This window comes from Apaloderma vittatum, unplaced genomic scaffold (genome assembly GCF_000703405.1).
Source record: "Apaloderma vittatum isolate BGI_N311 unplaced genomic scaffold, ASM70340v1 scaffold43087, whole genome shotgun sequence".
NCBI lineage: Eukaryota > Metazoa > Chordata > Aves > Trogoniformes > Trogonidae > Apaloderma > Apaloderma vittatum.
In genome coordinates this window covers 6,783-29,257 of record NW_009725353.1, presented here as the reverse complement: position 1 = coordinate 29,257, position 22,475 = coordinate 6,783, and the positions used below count along the sequence as shown (strand labels likewise).

Genomic DNA, 22,475 nt, shown 5'->3' with positions numbered 1-22,475 from the left:
GGTGTCGCGGTGCAGCTGTAGGGGGGACGGGCCAGCTGCCGGTGTCACGGTGCAGCTCCCAGTTCACGGCCAGGACAGCAGGATGTGCTGTGCTGCCCTCAGGTTTGCAGGTGGTAGATTGGAGGGGAGTAATGATACACAGGGAAGAAGACAGGACTAAGCTAGACCCTAGATGGGAGAGTGGGATGAGAGGAACTTCATGATATTCAACAGATGGAAAGTGCTCTACCTGGGCTGGAATAACCCACTGCTCAGGCCTGGGGCTGGCAGCTTCAGACAAGGAGCAGCCTTGTGGGGAAGGCAGGCTGGGCAGGGGTCAGTGGAGCACCTTTGCAGCAGGGAGGATGAACAGCGTGTTGAGCTGCAGCGTAGCCTGCAGAGCAGCAGGAGTGATTATTTCCCTCTTCTGGGCATATGGGACTGCATCTGGAAACCTGTTCTCAGCCTCTAGTGTAAGGCACGTACTGTTAAATGTCAGAATCTGGCATAAGTCAAGTAAGGTGTTTAGGAAGTTGTAGCATATGACAGGAGCAAAGACTGAGGAAACTGGCATTATGTAGGAAAGATGACAAGAGAAGACAAGGCGGGGGGAGAATCTCATTGCAACCTTCCACTGCCTAAATGTTTCATGGTTGTAGAGAAGGTAGAACTAGATTCGTCTTAGATACGTACAGTAGAGAACTAGGAGGCAAAGGACACAGGTCACAGTTGAGGAAATCCTGATCAGTTAAAAGAGAGAAGAAAAAGAAATAAAATCACCATGGGAAAGTGAAGTTATGAACTAAGTTTTCTTATGTTTTGCCATTAAGCAACCTCACTGAATGTTAATGTTTGGCCTGCTTTGAGCAGAGATTTGGTGAGATGACCTTGAGAAAATCCAGAGTTCTGTTTCAATTCTGTGCTTCTGAATTCTATAAACAAGCAGGCGGCAGTGGAGGAACTCTAGTGTGTTTAAACAAAGTAATTTATCTGTCATGAAATCGCAAATATATTTTGGGAATCTGACAACAGGAGCTTCTTTAAAACTTTCATAATGAAGTTGGAACAAGCAAAAAAAAAACCTGTTTTGGAGGAAGAGGAAAATGTTAGATTTGGGTTAAATCTCTTTATGAATATGCTGGGTGCTTCCTGAGTCATTGATATGAGCAGACTTTTTTTTTTTCCCCTGAAGACTGAGTTTGGAGCTATCTGTTAGTCCTGAATTAACTTTGCTTTTAATGACAAGTACATTACATAAGAGCTAGGATGCTGGTAATTGTAAGACATCTATTGAGAGAGGGAAGCTTCTATCAAGATAAAACTAAACTGCTTTTATCATTGTTCCTGATAAGTATTGCTGAAATCGTCACTGCTCAGTCTAAATTTGTTGACTCCTTCCTAAAATTTAGCAGTGAAGTGTGGCGGGATTGTACTATCATGCTGTGAAGGAAATTGCATTTGATTTTTAACTTCCCAGATTAGTCTCCCTCTAAGGAAATTCCACATTAAAGCCTTATTTATTGAAGTTGATAATCTACTTTGCTTTTCAATGATGGCTGTTATGTATTTGTTCTGTAATTATTGGTTAGATGTGGTTTTATTTGGTGTGTTTCTGTACCTTTGCATAGAATGGGTAGGCCTGATGTGTTTTGCTTTGGGTTAAGTGTTGTGCCAGATGTATAAGGTGAACATAAATTACCCCTTTTCTCATGACTTCTGTGGCAGTTGTACTGAGCCTTCTTGCTGAATTGCTGTAGACTAAAGTAGTCTCATTTAAGGACTCACATTTTAAGAACTCAGAATAACTGTTTTCATCTGGTCTTGTTTGATTCTTCTGGTTTCTGACTGGAAGAAACAAAATGCGTTTTCTGTATCAAGCACATTTCAAAGAGTTTCTTGTAAAACATGTAGCATCATATAGGTTATCCATGCTGTTACGTCCAGTGCACTGCAGAGGACTGGAAAAGTTGGGCATGAGGTAGTAAAATTTCATGAGATGAGAAATTTTACTGTCATATTTCAGTTTGCAGCTTATGCATCTCTTTAGAGTGGTTGTGTTTAGAGATGATCACTTCAAATATATACTTTCAGAAAACCTGGTGAAATTTGTTGCGGTTTTTTTCACATTCTAAGCCTTGCCAGGTACCAAATTTACCTGATCATATGCTGGTCTGCACCGCATTTCTTACCGTGGAGAAACTAAAAGTCAGTCAGAAGAACTTAAGTAAAGAGAGATGTAATGAGCAATTCATCCATTTAAAAATAAATCCTTCTCATTGCATTGTGCAGTGAATACCTACTGGCAACATGAGGAACAAATCTGCAAGGTGTTAGAGCGGTGATTGTAGTATCAGTTCTCTTTATGATCAGACACGCTTTTTGTGTAAGGAGATGTTCAGTGAAATGCAGATTGGTTTTTGCAGCATTTCTTCATACCCAGTTTTTCTTAGCTTTCTTCCCCCTTCCCAGTTTAAAGTGATCCCATTGTATTTGTCCTGGTTTGGGGAATTATTTGTCCTCCAGATACTACCATGGATTAGGGCCCTGGTGGAGCATTGTGTTTTTTCCTCTCCTGATGTGTGACTGTTTGTGGGAATAACTCTTTTTTAATTTGATTGCAGTAGTACTGATGTCCTCTGTACAGCCACCCACCAGGACAGCAGCAGGTGGCTCCGCTCCATCACAGCTCTTGTGCCGACGATCACAGCGTGACTCTCAGCCGAGGGGGCACACCTGCTGACACAAGTTCGAACTATTGAGTGTCCTACTTGTATAACTTTTGCTAGATGGTGAAACTGCTCAAAGTACTTAAGGTTCTCGATTGTTGTGATCTGTACTTTTTTCATATTTTACACCTGCTCTTTGTCTTTGGAGGTTTTTTCCCCTTCTTTCAAGATCTTTCAAACTGTTGCTTTCATCTGCTTCAAAATATCTTAGTTTTAACCTTTGAAGGTAGAGGCGATCAAGATGTGAGGAACATTATTTTTTTTTTTCCTTCCACCTGGTTTTAATTTGGCGATAAATATAAATGTGTTACACAACTTGCAAAAGAAAATAATTAGTTTTCCCCTTTCAAGGACTTATATTAGTGTACTGTGTCTGGGAACACTGGATATTGCTTTAAAGAAAATACTTTTCCCTCTGTGTGTGATTTTCCTTTAGCTTTACACAAAGGATTTTGTGTACTTTGAATTCATATACACATTCACTGACTGTTTTCTGGTAGGAACTTGGTCCAATTCAGTCATGCAAAAGACATACTTCTTGCCAAGTAATTCATAGTTATCTGTTTGGACAGATAAAATCCTATTGTTCAGATGGTTTGCGGGGGGGAAACAATAGCAAGCAATAGTGCTTTAACAGACATGGTTTTATTTATGAGTTGGTGGGGTTTTTTGTGGCTTATTCTGGAGTTTTGGATTGTTTTGTTGGGGGAGTTTTGTTGTCTTGCAAAGCAGATGCATGGACTCCATGTGTAACAGTTTTGGTGCGTTTTACATTTTTCTAAATAATAGGTTATGTCTTTTTCTGTTTTGCCGTGAAGTGTGCCACAGCAGAGATAGTACCCAGAAGCTAATCTGCTGATCTGTTTCAAACCAGGCATTAGTATGCATTCCCTGTCCATAGAGCTTAACGGGGAGGAGCGAGTCGTCAACTCAGTTGGCCCTGTGTAGGGGTAGTTAATTACCCTTCAGTTCATAAAACTTGGATGTTGATGTCTTCTTTTGCAGCTCTTGATTATCTCCCGATGCCACATTCAACCTCTCAAACCCCCAAGGTCTTGTATTTCAGTTTCTATGTTGGAAGTGTTCCCGATTTTTCAGTGGCTGGTATCTTGCCCTGCAAAGGAAGAGCAGGACTTTGGTTGCAGCTTACTGGGGGAGGGAGAGAGAATTACTGTTTCCAGTCTTTGAGAAAAAATGGCATATCAGTAAGATTTGGTAGGCAGTGTCAAAACAGTCTCTGGCAGTTGAAAGAAGTGCGTGCTATAGCACAGCTTACACATTCTGGGTGTATGTACAGCATCCACGTTCTGTGATTCTGTGAATGCCTCATATCTCTATTAAATTGAACGAAGACCACTAAGGAACAGTATAAAAGTAACTTTTTCAAAGTTCTGACTTCATTTTTTCAATCAGTTCCATAGTTTTCTATTTAACTTATTGGTGATATCAATGAGATTTTTGCTTTAGGGAGTCCATATTTTTTGTAATTTTATGTATATTTTTTTTTACTTTTTTTTTTTAGTATGTTGGGAGCTTTGGCTTGAGAGTTGATACTGGATAAAGGGAATTGGAATGTACATCTGTAGTAGCTTCTGGTGGCATTTAGAGATGATGGACAAAACACTTTATACAGACTTGTTAAATAAGACTTCAGTATTGAGCTGGGACCCCAAATGAAACTTAAAAATGTTTCGAAACTGAAACCTGTTTTCTCTTTCAGCTTCACATTTCAGCTATGGCTTTAGGTCTGGCCTCTTAATGTGTCACCTAATGTGTAAAAAATTATTTCATGGCCTTTGCTTCTGTTTGTTTTCCTTCTCTGCTCTGTATCCATTTTAGTGGGATCACAGTGCTTAGAAGGCTTTAGTGAGTATCTGTGAACCAGAAAAGTACTTTCATTACAAGCCAAGTCAAAGAGGAGGAAATAATTGTAGGTTGTTGATTGGTTAGGATTTTTTTTTTGGGTTTGGTTTTTTTGTTTGGTGATTTTTTTTTTTGCACAAAGTACAAAGGGGAACGACATGACAGTAGTATGTAAAATAACAGTAGGACAGACTGTTTAAGGGGTCTTAGTACTTTTGCCAGTGAGCTATTTCCTGTATTCTGTCGGTTTTCTTTGGAAACGGTTGTCTCCTCTGGCAGGTCAAACATAGTCATATCCCAACTCAAATATTGGCAAACTGTTAATCTGGTAAGGAGCAAACAGCAAATCCGGTTGGATATTGAATGTAAAAGTATTCCTGTGAAACATACCTTACATGGGTTATAACAAATCCCGTTTGATAAAAATGTAAAGAAAATTATGATCTTAATGTTTAGTAAAGGCAGTACTAAGAATCATTGCTATTATTGGAAACAGGATTGTTTTACAATTATAGAAAATAACATGTCTATAAGGTAGTAATGAGCTTCTGTTGTGGGAGTGTGTGGAATAGTAATGGTTGGTTTTGGCTTTTTGAAATGTAATGAAAAGGATATTGTCCCTCGTAATAGCACAGTACAATGTGTACAGTACAGTAGAAAAATAAGCTTAGTTGCAAAGGCCTCTTCCCGTCAGGATCTATAATGTGAAGAAATAAGGTTGACTTGCTTATTTTTTGTGCTCTGAAATAAATTCTGAAGAAAACTCCTTTTGTAACATTGGCACTATAGATTATTTCTCGAGTTCTCAGAGAAAAAAATAACACAAAGAAAAAGATACTATAAGCAGTAAAACATTACTGTAAATTAAAAATTAATGCTACATTAGCGTAGTAAATCATTAAAATATTTTTAAGACACTATTTTCTATTTGAAATACATAAGAGTTATTTCTAGATTCTTTTTTTCTTTTCTGGGACATATCTGTGTCCATGGTATCTATTTTTCTCCTTAAGCGTGAGTCATCAATTGTATCTTAAACCTGTTTCCAAGTTTTTCTTTGGCTTGAACTCGTATGTGTTAAGTAATAGTCAGGGGCACATTCAGGTTAGATTTTCATAGCTTTACAGCTGAGAGATTAAATCTGAAAGCAAAGTTCATTTAATTGAGTTATAAATAAAGAGCATAGTCTTTCACATCACTGGACAGAAAATTTGCACCCTCTAAGGACTCGCTGGAGTGTATTTCGGTAAAATCCTTGATGGAGAGAACAGCAAAGCAGTTAATCTGAGGTTTCAGTTCATCCTATATAGTTCTTTCTTTGCAAGCTGTTGGTGTGGCAGTGGAAGGTATGTACAGCATCTCATTCACTGACTCACTCTTGCAGCTTTGGAGCACCTCAGGATTTCCTTCCCCAAAAATCACATTGCCTTAATGCATGTGCCATCAGTGAGATCAGAATTGCGGTGATTGTTTTGGAGTGTGCAGCCAGGGTGACAGGGACAGGAGATTTGAATTAGATTTCTTTTTTTTCCTATTTTTACTGTCTAAAGGGAAAGTGAACCAAAATACAAAATCTAACCATTTATTGCTTTAAATGGACTACCATGGTTTTTGCTTTTTTTACTTTTCTTTCAGTTTTTTTTTTTCTTTTTTGTTAGACTTGTAACCAGTTGTTCAGCATTTGTTACTCTCGTTCTTCTGGTATTGTCTGTGGCTGTTTACTGTGTTTTTATTGTGGTGGGGCCTTTCAATGTGTCAGTAACTGTTGTTGTAGTAAAAGTAGCTATGTACACATACACTTTAGTTTGTAGACACTTTAATTACATGTGTCTTGTGCAAGAAGTGAAACAAGCTCAGTGGATAGCTGCAATAAATTAATAGTTGAAAGAAAAAAAGGCAGTTGGAGAATTCCCGTCATTGTACAAATCTAAAACGGAGCAAGAGAGTAAAGCACAGTGGAAAAGAACGGAGGGGAAATACACAACCTAAGTGTTGGGTCCCAGTTCAGCAAGACACTTATTTCTGTAAAATGGATATTTGTTCTTTTTAGCACTGTTTAAGTTAACCTTGTTAGAATCTCAGTTTCACTTGGCTTTCAGATCACTATTCACATGCCTAAAGACTTCAAAGTTTTAAATATTACCTTCCATCTCGTGGTCTCAAAATGCTTTACAAACTGTATCGGCATAGAAATAAGTGGAGGTGACTTCTGATCCTGAAGTGCTGTTGTTGAACACCACTGGGAAATAGTAGTGATCACCTTGGCAAAAGACCGTCCTCTTCAGGTAATTGAAGCTCTAAGGAATGTTTGTGAAGGTTTAAGAAACTCTGTTTATTTTGTGGGTTATATCAAGAATACTTGATCGATGCTGTTAAAAAAGAGGCCGTAACCACTGAAGTCAGTATGTAAGAGCAAACATTGAAAACTTTTGGTTGCAAGTGGGCAGAGAACTGACTTCTAGAGGCAGGGTGGACATTGGAAGTGTGACAGCAACGCTGCTGTCTGTTGAACTGTCCATAAAGCACTGCACAGGATCCTGTCCCATGGAGTTCTTGTCTCCAAACTGCCTTGATGGTATGTTCAATATGTAAATTTGTGTCTAAAGTTTATTTGTTGCATTCATACTTTTTAGAGCAGCTAAAAAATTAGGGAGGGGTGAGCTTGCATTTCAAAAGTCTGTCCATTCATATGTATGGGATAAAATAAAAGTTTCTCTTGAGTGCTATTGGATGCATAGGACAGAGATGGGACCTGCTCATCTGTGAATATCCATTGTATAAAACACAGATAGTCTTACTAACTTTCATCGAGTTCAAAATATTCAGAATATAGATAATTTAGAGATTGGGGTGGGTTTTTTTATTTCCTTAATTTTACACCTCAGATTAAGGGCTACCTGAAATGTATGTGTAGTTCGCTGCGTTTCATTTTGGTTGTTTGCAGAAAATAATTCAGACAGCGAAACATGCCAGCATGTAAAAACGTCCTTCACAGTAATTACTGCACATCCAGTGGTAAGACGCAAGAAAGGTTGGATATGTGCCTTCTGCTGAGTAAATGTGCCGAGTTCTGTACTGTGGGTAGCATACTTCATGGGCTGGGATAACTGGGTCTTGTTACTGTTGAATGAATTAAATAACTGACTTCAGTTAAAATAACGTATGATGATAAATTGGGATTGTAGCCATTGGCCCACTTGTTTTTCTGCCTTTTTGGCCTCTCCTGTGGTCACCTCCTGTACTTCTCTGCTCATGTATTTCTGGGGATCTTGTTGGTTTGATTTGTGTGTGTAGTTTGTTTTTTTTCAATTTCTTCATAAACTGAAGGGATAGAAGTCTTATCAGCCTTTTTTAGTTGCTTATAGTTAGACTTGGATGTCATCACACCACATATGAATGTGAATGGTTTTGTATTCTGTCCATCTGGAAGTTTGAGTCAGAAGAATATGGAATAATTTTCGCCCTGCTGTTCTGATTTAGGCTGTTGTATAGCTAAAGCTGGGGATTTTGTATTGAATAGATGTAATAGTCTGTTCTTGAATCTGCTGTGTGCAAAGTATTTTCTTTAATAGTAGTCTGCTATATTTTAGGTCATCGATTGAGTACAAAATCAGGAAAACATCAAAGTTTTATAAAAGACAATTTAAAAGCACCAGTAAACACTCTACTCTGTTACTACCAGGTCCTTAGACTGTAGGATCTTAAAAGTCATTAGCCAGTTTGTTCCAGAAGCTGAAGCCTGTCAAGTTATTTAAGTAAGCTTAGAAATGGAGAGCTGATTCTTTTTGTGTGAGTTACTGAGTAACTCAAATTTTAATTTTCCAAAGCCCCTTCCTGCCCCTCAGGACACTTTCTGTGAAGCTGAAACATTGTTTTCAGACTGGTGAGGTAATTCCTGATGTGCTAGCTGGATATGGATGCACATCTGTTAGCTTGTATGGGAATTATGCCAAGTTCCACTAGTAAGTTTAGAAGTACTTTTGCGATATTGGCTTAAACTGGTTTTCCATAGTTGCGGGTGCTGAAGTGACCAGAATGTGATAAAAGAAATATCTTGAGCCACCCACACAGATATTCACTGTGATCTGTATCTCGAGCTTTGATTTTTAAACTAGATTGAAGTGGGGTTTTCTTGCTCTACAAGGCTATTTAAAGTCTCCTGTTCAGCAAAGACTGTGTAGGATGCTGCCTTACTTTTAAAGAAAAGAGAGCAAAGAGGATTGAAGCTGTAGATGATCCAGACTAATAGAGAAGGGCACATGCTATGGTGAGCTGAAATTCTCAGGCACCAAATACCTTCCAGTTAAGAGGTGGGGCTCTGCCATCCTGGCACAAGGTGAACTACTAATGCAAAATGCTTCAGGCAGGATCAGCAGGAGCTGTGCACTGGTTGAGAGGTCCCTCTTGAAGACCCGGGCTGTGAGGAAATCATCCCTCTTCCCTGCGACCTGGCTGGAATACCTGTTATCTTCCTTTAGAGTAACAGTGCCTTGGTAAATCTCTCCGAGCACCATCCTGTCCTCTCAGCTACATTTAAACTAAAAACATATGTGTGACTCAAATTTGCTGTAATAGACTAGAAATATCTCAAGAGTCTTCAAATGCAGCTGCCTGTATGCAGGAAAAAGGAGGGGGGAAAGCTTTGAAAGCTGGCTGCTTTGCAACGTGAAATAGTAAAAGGCAATTTCAACAAAACCTGGAAGTTCAGTCATCATTCTGGAAGTGAATATGTGTTTAATAAGATTCCTTTCCAAATATTTGCAGTTAAGCAGAAGCTTTCTCTCTGACTATGAAGTCTCCCATTCTTTCCACTGTATTTAGACCTATAAGTCATTTGCCTCTGTTGTTTCTGAGAACTCCTCTTTTGTTCATGTTTTCCAGTTTCATGCCAAAACATTATGCTGTGCCTAATAAACCAGAAGTAATTACTTTTTTTTTTTTTTGAAATTCCATGTATTTAGGGCCACTGACATTCTCTTGTTCTGTTTGACAAGTGGAGAACATGGGAATTGAGCAGCTTCTCCTTGCTTTCAGCCCTTTAGAAACCAAGATGGTCAGAAAGCAGCATTGTCAAAGGAAGCAAAGAGGAAATATGGGTAAAAGTAGGAAATGCAATTCTGAGAAGTTGAGCCTCAACTCATCAGATGTTTTGGCATTTGAGAAGCTTTGACCAGCAGGTGGGAATTGAAACCTTCCCCTGGTTTAGTTGTTTTTGTTTATTTTCAGAGCTGGCAATGTAAGTCTGGGTTTCTTAGTAGCACTGTCTTCTTAGAGCATCTCTGTGTATTATACATAGCTGAGGTCTAAGAACCATGGCAGGTATGAAGATTGCAGGAGGTAGCAGTTGGATAACCACAGTGTGAAGGCTCAAAGTTCTAGAATTATTTTTGACTTGAATTTTAAATCACTGTTTAGTTGAAACTGCTCTGGAAAAATAAGAAATACTACAGGTTTTGGTGTTTAGACTCAAAGCTGGAGTTGATACACAGGAAAGCTGACAACCGCCGTGTAAAGCAAACTGGAAATAATTTTCCTGAAATACAAATGGTAAATTATACTAAGATAGTTTTATGTATCTGGCTCTTATTCCTTAATACCTAAATGAGTTAGAACATACCAGTTGGCTGCCATATAGAGTTGTTGCATAGATAGTTGTCCTAGACCCTCTGCAGGCCGCTGAGTGAGCGAGTCTGTCACGTTCACAAATGAAATAGTTTCAGAGGAAACTATTTAAGTGATGTTACTTCATTTGCACTAGTTTCTTTTATTTTTCTTTCTCTTTTTTTTCCCCACAAGAGCTAGTGATTCAACAGCAATAGAAGTTAACTGCTTAATTTATTCTCAGTGCAGTGCTCAGATTAATAAAAAAAATCTTGTTATAATGTGAACAATTGCAGCAGTCAGTGCTTCAAAATGTACGTTTTAATTTCTCCCTTCAGTAGATACTTCAGTCATTCAGCACTTTAGAAATACACTGCAATATGACTATAAATTTTGTGATCAATCAAGGCACTTGTTGTAAGATTGTTAACTACCTAGAATTTGTGTTATTAAATACACAGATCCAAATTTAAAGAATATCCAAAACAAACACAGATATCCAGAGTCAAGACTTCAAGAACAGACATTGCTTTTTAAATATGCATTACAAATCCGATAAAGTAAATAAAAGTTCCTGCTGCGGTGGTTTAGAGCTTTCAGACTCTTTCTGAAGGCCAAGTATTTAAGGAATTAATCGTTTTTCATTATTTTATCTTTTCAATTCAAGTAAAGATATTTTGCAAGACTGAAAAAGATAAAGTATATGCTGGACTGCAGATGAGATGAAGTTGGTCCCTGACTTTAGTCTCCCTTAGCTTTTGAAGAGCTCTATTGATTTGCTGCTTAAGATGCTAGACATGCACCTGATACTGGATTCTAGGTGAGCTCTGGAATTCAAATGTGTCTGTTTCCGTGTTCCAAATGGTAACAGTGACTTTCCTGACTCTCTCACAGCATTCTCCAAAGCTAATTCTGATCTGACTATTTCTGCCTCATACTCTCCAATCTACTTTTGAAACGGAGTTTGTCACTTAAATATGCGCTTCTCAGGATTTAACAACCTGTTCAGAAGTTAATACTGTAACTTCTTTTTGTTTATGATGCAAAATGGTTAATAATTACCTCAGTCCCTGAAGAAATAGTGCAATTTCTGACTTGGCAACTTTTGGTTGTATGTTAATCTAGTGGTTTGAAAAAAACAATGAAAGCAAACCTCACAGTGTCTTCTGTCATAAATTACTGTAGCTGACTTCTCACGCATTATTTCTTACTTTACCAATAACTGAATGGTCCTTTAAATAAATAAAAATAAAAAAGCTATTTCATTTGTACCTGGTGACACGTAGAAATACTGTATGGACTTACCATCTGTTGATGGGTTACAAATACATGTCCCTTGTCTACAGTACTCTAGCCTCATATTTTGAAGGCATAACAATAAATTCTGCTTTAAGCACAAAGCAAACAAAAATCCCACCTAAGTTTGAAGCATAACTTAAATATTGTCTTTCATTTTATTAAGGTAGATAATGATGGTGGAAGATTTTAGCAAACACATCCACAGATTTAAGACTTATAACATGTTTGCAAGATAACACGCACTCAGTGGCTTGTGTGCAGGTGCTCCAGTTTGCAAAGCAGCATAATGAGCAGCTCGTGAGGATGGTTTTCCCAGCTGCTAAAGGATTTTGCTGTCTAGCAATGACTTTCATGGTCTAAATGAAGGTTTTAGAGCATTTTTTTGAATATTCTAGCAATGCTAGCTTTTTTCTAAAATACCAAGACACCAAAGGTGAAGTGCAACTAGATCTGGCTCTATGCAGTAGTTATGAGTGTGACACCGAAACGGAGAACTGCCGTTTTTCCAAGAAGATCACATCGGCTAACCTGAGACTGCATTTCTATGTAAAATAGCTGAGATACCCAAGATTTATATAAGCTTTTCTGTAGGAGCCTTCTTGGCCTCTACCAGAGTTACTGTGTAGTGGATGACATAGAAACAGTCATCTAATAAATATGATTTTGGATATGTTAAATCAGCCAAATAATTTTTGGAGGTGTTAAGATGTTGAGATTAGACGTTTAGTGTTTAACTGCTGTATCTATAATATTTGATATTTTCACCTTGAAATATGTAATGACCCCTATTTTCAAGAGCACTAGGATGTATGTGTAGAAGCCTTCAGAGCAGTGAGGAGTTTGCAGCGTTAACATTTAAGGCTATACATCTCGTAACGGATTATCGGTGAGATGCTGAGGGCTAAACGTAGTGTTTGATCACATAATTGTTCTGTCTAGTGCTCCCTAGTTACAAGTGCTTTGTTTTGCAATGCCACTAGTGTTAATTCTGTATGTGGCTTATGTGTAGCATGCACAATTTTTTCTTTTTAATACATGACTTGTTCAGCAGTAGATTATTGCCTTTTTTGCATGGAAGATGAATAATCCGCAGACCATAAAACTTGAGCTGCTGTTAAAACAGGCTTCTCTTAGTACTGCTTTGTAGCAAATATGTGAAACTTGGTCTAGTAGAATGCTATAGAGTCTACCAAAGTGATCACTGGTGTTGTCACTAAAGTGAATTTAGGGAAGGCAGGAACATAAATTTCTTGCCTAATCTTGTAACTTGATTTTTTTTTTTTCCCCCACCTCAGTGTATAAACTTGCGGTAAAAACAGAACGCATGTAAGTATAGATAGGATGCCTGTCACCTCTGCTTTATTGATGTTAGCCTTGGGTACGATGGCCATTAGAATCAGTGAATCTTTAACCTCACTTCCCAGTTATATCTAGTCTGCATTTCAGTAGTTGTTCTGTTGTCATTTTGCTGCCACCTTTCTGATATTACATTGATTTTCTCTGTTTTGCGTTACTTGATGTGAGACTCTGAGTTAAGTTTTGCAACAATTTGATTCTTGGAGCCTCAGCTGCCATGCAGAGACTTCCAGCAATCTGCTTATTGCGTTCTTATCAATAGTCTAGTCATATATTGAGTCCAACTACACTTACTATTCTAAAGTAACTTCTTACTAACATTCCATCTAGCGAATAATTGGGTTTATCTGATTTTTTTATTTCTTTTTACCTGGTCAAATTTCGTTGGAAATGAATTTTCTGTTTATCAAATTAAGTTCTTGTAAGGGTACTTGGACTTTCACATTCATGGGTACACACTGGACTCAAAATGTGCGTGTCTGGAGTATTAAGAAGAAATCTTTGTTAACTTACATTTGCTAATCCGCTCCAAAGTACATTAAGCATCAACACAATGATGTGTGCATTGGTAAATTTTCATCCTAAGCAACAATATTAATTTTTTAACTTTACAGAGTGATGAAGTATTGCATCAGTGTTTACTTACTGTGTAGCTGTGCCCCCGAGTGCAGAAGTGCATGCAGCACGCATCTTCAGGTGTCAGTTTTCCTGATTATTTGGGTAAAGGGGGTTCGTAAAAATAAACATTCGTACTATTCAAGTCTTTATTATTTTAAAAGCTGCCTTAAACTGAGAGCATCTAAAAGCAGAAAAAAAGTTACTTTTCCAGTACTACTTTTCTTGAAGAATTACATGGATAAAAGTATTTTTGGAAATAAAGAGTTTAAAGAGAGAAATTAATGACATACCAGCTTTAGTAGATTGTGCATTACAACGATCACACAAATTATGTATTCACAGAGAGTGAAATGTGTTTGGAAATGACTTAAGGTACAACAGCAGATAAATAGCACGTAAATAATACAGAGTATGACTATAGAAAGCATTTAAATCTGCCTATAAAAGTTTCATGGAGGTTAAAAGTTATACTGATGAAAATGTATTTGTTTAGAGAGTAAGTCTTAATACAGGAAGAAAACTTTCCTGCTGTTGAAAAATTAGCTCTCATGTGTAAGTACTCTTTGAAAATCTGCTGCTGAGTTAAGGATACACTAATCGGAGTGTTTTATATTGCTTTTTTTTAAAAAAAAAGGCGGAGCAGTCTTGCATGACTGACTTTGTGGTTATTAACATGTATTTTGCTTATTAACAAATAAGATCATTCATATTTATCGTCTTTAGCCTGTAGTACTGAATATTTGCGGGATTGCGTTGTGATCTTTAGTTCCTTAATTCTTATAACTAGATTTTTCACAGACTAGTCTATGATTTGATGGGTTTCCTTTCTCAGTGCAGTAAGTGCATATACTTAGATCAGCTGACTGGAAATTGGGAATGGAATGTTATGGAAGGTAGTGGTGTTATACAAGTGACCTACATGTGACATGGTGTGAGAAGTCTGGAGAAACCTGTATTTTTTTAATCACCAACACAAAAGTCAGTCTGAAGTAACAGATTTTTTATAAAAAGGTACGTAAATGGACTTAGAAAGTGTGTTTGGGGTTTTTTTGTATGAAACTACAAGAAGACAAATCAATAAGAGGCTAGGTATGAGAAACTTCAGTGTCAGGAAAAGAGAACAGCAAGGTGATTGTGGAATGCAAATGGAAAGACTTTTGGGTTTAGTTCTGGTTTTTTACAGGATGTTGGCAAGTTAAGCTGATAATGAGTAAAATATATCCAATTCTGAGTAGCGTAATGCTTGTTTGGCATAGTACCATCATTTTGTCACTGAGGAATGTGCTTTCAAGTATGTTGCCTACTGTCAGAATCGGTGACACGTATTTATTTTGTGGAACTTTGCACCAGCAAACCAGCTACTGATGGTGAATTAAACAGCATCTTCCTCAAACATTAAGCCCATTTCAGTTACGTTTCCTCTTTTGTATGTTCAGTGACAAACAAGAAACCAGCTCAAGCGTCTATTACGAAGGTGAAGCAATTTGAAGGCTCTACGTCTTTTGTCAGGAGAACGCAGTGGATGCTCGAGCAGCTTCGCCAGGTCAACGGTATAGACCCTAATCGGGTGAGTTTGAGCAGTTCTAGAAAGTGGAAATTGGGCTCTTTTATAACTGCTTTGTGAATTTGACATTCTTTGACTATTCAAAAGGCATCTGGAAAGATAGGATACAGGTTTAAGTGCATGAAATACATGAAAGTTCATGGAATACATGAAATAGATTTTAATGGGAAAAATGGGAGGAGACAAAAGCTCATAGTCACATGGCTTTTTTTCTTCCTGTCTTTCTCTACTTATCTTTGTACTCTTTCTCTCTCTACTTTGTAAATGAGAAAACCAGGAGCCTTGTTTGCCTTGTCTTTAGCTCTAAGCCTCTTGGGGTACATTTTGGCATGCAGCTGTATTGTAAGATAGAGCGGTAAGTAGAAGCAAGGACGAGAGAGGTTATTTAAGTTCAAGTTTGTGAAATACTGAGAGCCTTGCACTTTTTTCTAGGACAGTCCTCTCACCAGGTCCTTCTGCATTTTTATCTTTTTCCATAAAGGGTGTTGGTGTGATTCAGTTGCCAAAAGCAAGTGAATGCCAATATAAACAAAAAACAACCTCCCACTAAATAGTTCTGGAATTACTCCTTTTAATGTAGAATATACAGCTTGCCCTGAGCTGCCGCAGGACAAAGGCGTACTAATGTGTACTAAGCTTATGAGTACAAATATTCAGTAGTAAAACAGCAGAATTAGTAGGAACGTGGCTCATACTATGTGATTACAGTAACTGGGACTTACTGTGTTCATTGTACAGCAAAATGTTTGTGACTGGCCTCCTCCGTTGGTCCAAAGCTCTGCTCTGCTCAGTCACGTCAGCATCCTAAAACTGGTGCACCAAATTCTGCTAGTGCCCACTACACTTTCATACAAAAAAAAAAAAAAAAATTAACCGTTAGGTCACTGCCCTGTGAAATGCAGAGAGTGAAATTACATTTTCTCTGGGCCGAGGCATACTGAAAATGAGAGCAATTCCAAATAGGTAAGGGGTATGAGCTTTAGGCCATTTCCCAGCACCTGCTATTGAGCTGTGTAAATAACAGATACTTGGGATACTCTCACATTGAAAGTCCTACCACGTTCTTAAGCTTAGGCATGTTCCTTTCAAACTTGTCCTCTGTTGAATTCCTAGTGTTAATCGATTTTATCTCTTTTTTTAAAAACAAGAAATTACTAGACTAGATTACAAAACATTTAGCAAATACTGCTAAATATACAGCAATACTTCTTGCATAAATTCATTTTATTTTGGCAGTTGATGCACAGTATAGAGCAGGGATTTCATTTGTTCTGGGAGTGCTCTTTTGTTCGTGTTATCCTGAGACCTATGCAACACTTTGTGCTGATACAGTCAATAGAGTAACTATGACTTGCTGTTTGTTTTCCTTTGGTTGAGCATCAAGAGCAGAATCACATCTTCTATAATATAGTGTGCAAGTAGATTTTGTGCTGAGAGGAACAAATCCTTGCATAATATAGTAGACACAAATAACTATATATCTGTAGGTAACTATTTCTTATAAGGTTCCACCTTTTAATCTTTTCGTCTAAATTATTTTTATTTTCAGGTATTCTTGTTATAGTTGAATATTCCTTATTAAAAATACCTGCAAGAAAAAAAAACAACCAAAAAACCAAACAACTTTCTGTCTGTTGGTTTTTTGCATCTGAAAGTATTCAAAGGAAAAGTAATCTCAGGATGGTATTGAGTTGCATGACCTTTCTGCATTTTCCAGCATAACACCTTTTAAAAAATAACTCTAAATCATTCTTCAAGTCATTTATAAAACTAGAATAAGAGTAATGTGGTTTTTATTTTTTCTTCTAGGATTCCCCAGAATTTGATTTACTGTTTGAAAATGCTTTTGACCAATGGGTAGCAAGCACAGCTTCAGAAAAATGCACATTCTTTCAGGTTCTACATAACACTTGTCAGCGATACCTTACAGACAAGAAGCCAGAATTTATTAACTGCCAATCTAAAATTATGGGAGGTAAGTCAGTCAGAGCTGGAATACTTTGGGCAGCTGGACATGAAATGATTTGCGTGTGTTACTCTGTGTTCAGATGAACTGGCAGCCTTACTTACATCTTGAAATCATGGGTCGGACTGTGCTGACTTGACGGTAGGACAGTTTTAGACTTCGCCACTTCTTCATCAAGCACGACTTCACACCCTTCTGCCATCTTTGCTTTCTAATCTTCAGTTCTAGAGGAAATATTCCCTACCCACCTTGTGAGAAAGTCGTTCTCCTCCCTCTTCTTATCAACCTTCATTTTGATTCATCTCTCTACTTCTGCTCATCCAGAAACATTTCTGGGTGCCCTGAAATATTTCCTACAGAAAGCCTGGTCTGCATTGCTATTTCTTCACAAGTCTGAAAAAGTGGTTATTGCTAAACTTCCCGTGATATTTTTTTGGAATTACTGTGATCGGTTAGCTTAGAATTTTGTTATATTTCAAAAGTCACGTAAGTTGGTGTGAATTTCCAGGATTAGACTAGAAAACATTTGATTAGGTAAGAAAAATCTATTCAATATGTGAAAATGGTATTTACCTTCCACTTGCTGAGAAAAAAAACCTGTTGTGGGAGAGGATTTTCATGTATTTCACAAAGTATTCTTTAGGAAAATAAACTTACTTGTTCCCTTAGACTGAAATTTCTGAAAATAGACTCATTTTTGTCTGCTCTAAACCAGAACACTTTAAAAAATATTTACACTGCCTGTGTTCTTCACAGCTGGAGTAAAAAATTGTTTTTCTCAATGAGTTTCCAAATGGTAGAAGAGAAGTGCAAACTGACTTGGGGTTTTGTTTAGTTGTTGTTGTTCCTCCTCAAGAGCGAGAAGTCTCCTACCAAGCCTTTGTTTGTCATTTGTTTGCTAGTAAGTCAGTATTAATAAACCACCACACACTTTAGCCTCTGAAATTATTTTATTGTCAGAAGCTTGACCTTTCCAAAATGGAATTCCTGATTCAGCTGACCCAAATATTAACCTTTATCCTAAACAGATGTGATCACGGCAGAGGGGGGGAGAGGGTGAAGTGGAATTGCCACTTAGGTTCATAAACTTCTGCTTGACTTCTACTTTTTTAACACGAGCCAGACCCTCCCATGTCCCATGAAGGATAACCACATTCTCTTTATTACAACTTGATGGTTACAACAGGCCTGTTCAGCCATCCTCCCCTGTCAGGGGGTGCCTGTTCCTGTATTCCTGCCCTGTTATTTTGCCCATGCACAGACATACGTGGTCTGTGTCTGCACACACATGGTAAAGACTATGGAGTAGTACGGGGCCAGGGATTGATAAATCTCCTCTCCTCATGGATACAGTGCTTCTGCTGTTCTTCACGCTGTCATCTTTTTCCTCACACTGGGTTACAGACTCTGCGCGGATAAGTTTAATTTTGACAGAAACTACAAATAACTATAAATCAACTAATAGTTGATTCTAAATTCCAGTGACTTTCTGTGTGTCAACCTCACCAAGAAATGGGAAGTTTACCAAAATTTTCTTTTAAAAGTCCCCATTAGCAAATACCCAATATTAATAATTAGGAAAGGCAATGTCTTAGTATTGGAAATTGTCTTGTAATACATAAGATGCATAGTCTGTTTAAACATCTGCCATTCCGTTCAGGATTCAGATTGGTGTTCTTGGTACAATGCTAAGTTTTCTACAGAAATACTATACCTGTACTACAAATAGAAGCTTTAGTGATGTATTCATGTGTGCAAATAAATTCTTACTCAGCTCTAAAACCATTAATACCCATGCTGATATTTCTTACATTATGAAAAATAAATGAGCATTTCAAACTAAACTTCTTTGAATTGTGGAAGAACAATAGTTTTCTGCTGTGCTGTTTAGCATTTTTCCGAATTTCCTAATGTATTACTTTAAAGGTATTTGTCTAGTGGAGCTGTGCTTCCTCCCCTGATTAAAAACAAATGAATAACTGTCCTAGTAGCTTTGAAGTATCTCCCAGTTAAGGGCAGGTCTGCTTGCTAATAGGGAGTCCTGTGAAGTTAGTTCAGTCCCTGGGTCGTGTTAGTTGGTCTGTTACTTGGTGGCAAGTGCAGTAGTTCAGTGACCAGCAGCAGCACCACGCATTGACTTTAGAAGCAGTTCTGCGAGTTGGAAGTTGGTCAGGCACAAAGCCCAGGGTTAGCCAACAATGGATCAAAACCCATTTAGTCTGAAATCTGCTGTATAACACTTTTTTTTTAGGGAAAATACAGTGCAACATGTTGTCAATCTCTGATTCATCCTGACTGGAAAAAGCGAGTTCCAGCTGTAGCCAGGCAAACCAAAGAACATATACCTGAGGATACAGCTTGAAATAATTTGAATTCGGTTCAGAATTTGCAACTTGGTTTTCTTGTTGTTACCGTTTTGTTGCGGTGCATGTGGAAGGTAGTATTTTTTTTCGATACCTTACAATTTATTTTTAAAATATAATAATAGAATATATATGTACATAAATCCACATGCTTGTGTGTAATGATACATAGATATGCGTGTCATATATGTAACATTTATCTTGTAGCTAATGCATATTTTCCGAAACAAACAAACTCCACCAAAGAACAGTTCCTCCCAAGTGGAGCTGAAGATGAAAGAACTTGAAGGGATTGTTTACAAGCTTACTTATCTTATTGGGCCTTGTTCCTTCCTAAAGGGTAGGAGTGAAGAAAGTGAAATTCATGCTGCTCCTGTTTCTGCAGGAAGCACGTAGGAGCTTAGACGTAAATAAATACGGGTGTCCCTGTGGAACTGCAGACCCTTCCCATTGCCTTCTTCCTTTTTCCTCCTCCCACACACACACACTTTCCCCTCCAGGACAGAGCCCTGCCCTTGATTCTTCTTCTCCAGAGTGACTTTTTGCTGTATTTGCCTTTGAGTATCACGTAAGGCTGTAGTCTATAGGGTTAAATAGGCTAGATTATTTTCTGTAACTTGATTAATGACATTAGGAATTACAGTGATAATGAGACTTGATTAAAGGTGTGGGTGCTGATTCTGAGAACAAGGAACACATTCAAATATGGGAAGACTGTACCAAGACTCCTTCTACTAGTATCTTGTACTAAATAAATATTTCAAGCTTGTCTTCTGTTTAGAATTTACAAGAGCCCTCTCCAAAGTTTGTTGTGCATTGTGGGTTTTATTTTGGAGAGCAAAGGCATTTGGGAGCAGGAGGTTTTTTTTGACTGAGGTAGGAAGTAGTTTCCACTTTTGTATCTAACATACATGTTCTGATACTGGAATATGTCTAATTTGGGGTACCTTTGTGTTATGTTAATTGTTATTTGGTGGCCAAGTTAATAAGATTTTATTGCTTTTACGTCAGTAATGTATAAAACAAAGTTAGAGATGAGTGGTGTGCAGAAATTTTGTCGTCTACAGGTGGTGTTCGTTCTAATAACTTAATTCTTGGCAAAGCATTAGGCTGTCACTGAGGATGAATTTGGCTCTCATTTCTGTATAGAACACTGTGATGCAGCATTTGAAACTCTTCAAATATTAATGCTGGGCCTATAAGAATAAACAGTAGGTACCCCATTTATAAACATTAAAAATGTATAATCCTTGGAAAAGAGCAAGACCAAACTGAAGGAAGATTATGATCTTGTAGGTTTTTTAACATTTTTAATGTTTTTTAACCTTTGTCCTACCTATATGCTTTGGGTTTTAACAGTCAATCTGCTGAATTAATTAAAATATTCTTAAAAAGCCCAAAGTAATTACATCTTTCCTCTGTAACCTTTTCTCTAGGACAGCTGGCAGGAGTTATTAATGGATCATCCTGTTTCTCCTTCAAGAATATATTACCAGTGTGAGAATAATAATGAATACTTCTTTTTTCATATGCTGTTGATTCATCTTAGCTTACCACATTTTAGACCTGTTAAGCATATAGTGGTGTTCACCATGCTGTGCAAAATTAATGACTTACTAAAGAAGATGATCGAAAAGCGGCCGTTGGGAATTAGGATGGGAAGCAAGATGGTTGCTTCCTCTCCCTTCTGTCAGATACCTGGTACTTGTTGGTTCTAGTTCTTACCAGATAGCCGTTGAAAAAAGAGTGTAATGGAACGTATTGTTCTTGCAGGCTTTTACTTGTAAATTAATTCTGATGCAAATTAATTTGATCAAAAAATAGAGACAAAGTATGTTCTGTCATTTTTAAATTAGTGATCAGATGAATTTTAACAATGTTTCTGCACAGAAACAGCCTATTTGTTTTTACATTTGGTTAAGATATTTCTTGCCAATGTATGCCAAATACTCAGTTGTTTGCTTTGAGAAGATAAAGGCCACTGTTAATCTAGAGATTTAAATACTAGAAATAAATTCTCTGCTGCCAAAGACCATTTCAGGTGCTTGCTTTTACCCCCTTCATATTCATGTCAAGATTAATTCTCCTTTACTACTTTTTTATTTAACTGAATGGGTTTTAGTTATCTTAAGCCTAAAAGCTATGTGTTGAGATCAGAATGGATAAGAATAGTTGAGTGCTTGTTCCGTAGAAATATTACATGTAATCAGAACTCTAAATTAACTTTCTAAAATGGGAATCTAAATTAACTTTCTAAAATGAGAATCTTGAGCAAAAAGGTAGCTTGTGTTCTTGCAAAATCTATAGGAGTACATAAAATGAGAAGGGACATTTATGATTGTAAGTTTGGTTTCTTTTTGATCTGTGTAACTCGGAGACCAGAAACATGGAAAGTATTAAACCATATGTTCTCTTGCTTTTTCTGAAGAATGAAGGCCTAAGTGTGGTGTCATCTTCCAGGTGTAAAATACTATTTTGACATAGAAATGGGAAATATTTTTATGTCAAATTATCATATTTTGATGTTCACAGAGACAGAGTGGAGAGCTTTTGTAGTAATTATTGATGCAAGAAGTTCCTGATTGGTTAGACTTTCATTAAGAATAAATACTACTAAGTATCAAACATACTACTAACTTATGTTAGTATTCATTTTTATAAATGCATTTGCTGAGAGTTTAAAGTTTTTATGTTTAGATAGAATCTCAGTTTGGAAGAGGGTAAAGTTTGTTTTAATATGAAATTGATCCTAGTTGGATATTTCCTTAATTTATAGCCAGTCTGCAGTATACAGTAACGTCCTGTCCTGGCGTCATTGCCAGCATTCAAAACATCAGCAGAAGTTCATTTGAATCATAGAATCATGGAATGGCATAGGCTGGAAGGGACCTCAGAGATCGTCTAGTAGAGAAGATAATTACTTTTTGGGAAAGACATTTGTGACCTGTCAGTTTGGCTCTTAATCTTAGTGCAATATATTCTCCAGACTTTATTTATTACTTTCTCATTTCTGTAATTTTGACTAAACTTCAAACCTCAGTACCGTATTTTGGAGGCAGGAAGGTGGGGACATCAAAAGTATATGGTGATGTTGAACCCTAGAAGAAACTAAAGTTTGTGAATGTAATTGGCTTGGAAAA

General features: G+C 37.4%; 1 protein-coding gene across 1 annotated transcript in view; it reads left to right on the top strand.

Annotated features, from left to right (window-relative positions):
- Positions 1-19,727, top strand: part of STXBP6 (syntaxin binding protein 6 (amisyn)) — a gene marked incomplete at its 3' end in the record, with an annotated part of 49,245 nt that extends 29,518 nt beyond the window's left edge. Inside the window, exons 2-4 of the mRNA XM_009872850.1 lie at positions 14,879-15,009; positions 16,816-16,989; positions 19,543-19,727. Of these exons, the coding sequence (XP_009871152.1) occupies positions 14,879-15,009; positions 16,816-16,989; positions 19,543-19,727 (490 nt within the window). The remainder of the gene's footprint in view (positions 1-14,878; positions 15,010-16,815; positions 16,990-19,542) is intronic.
- Between the last annotated feature and the right edge of the window lie 2,748 nt (positions 19,728-22,475).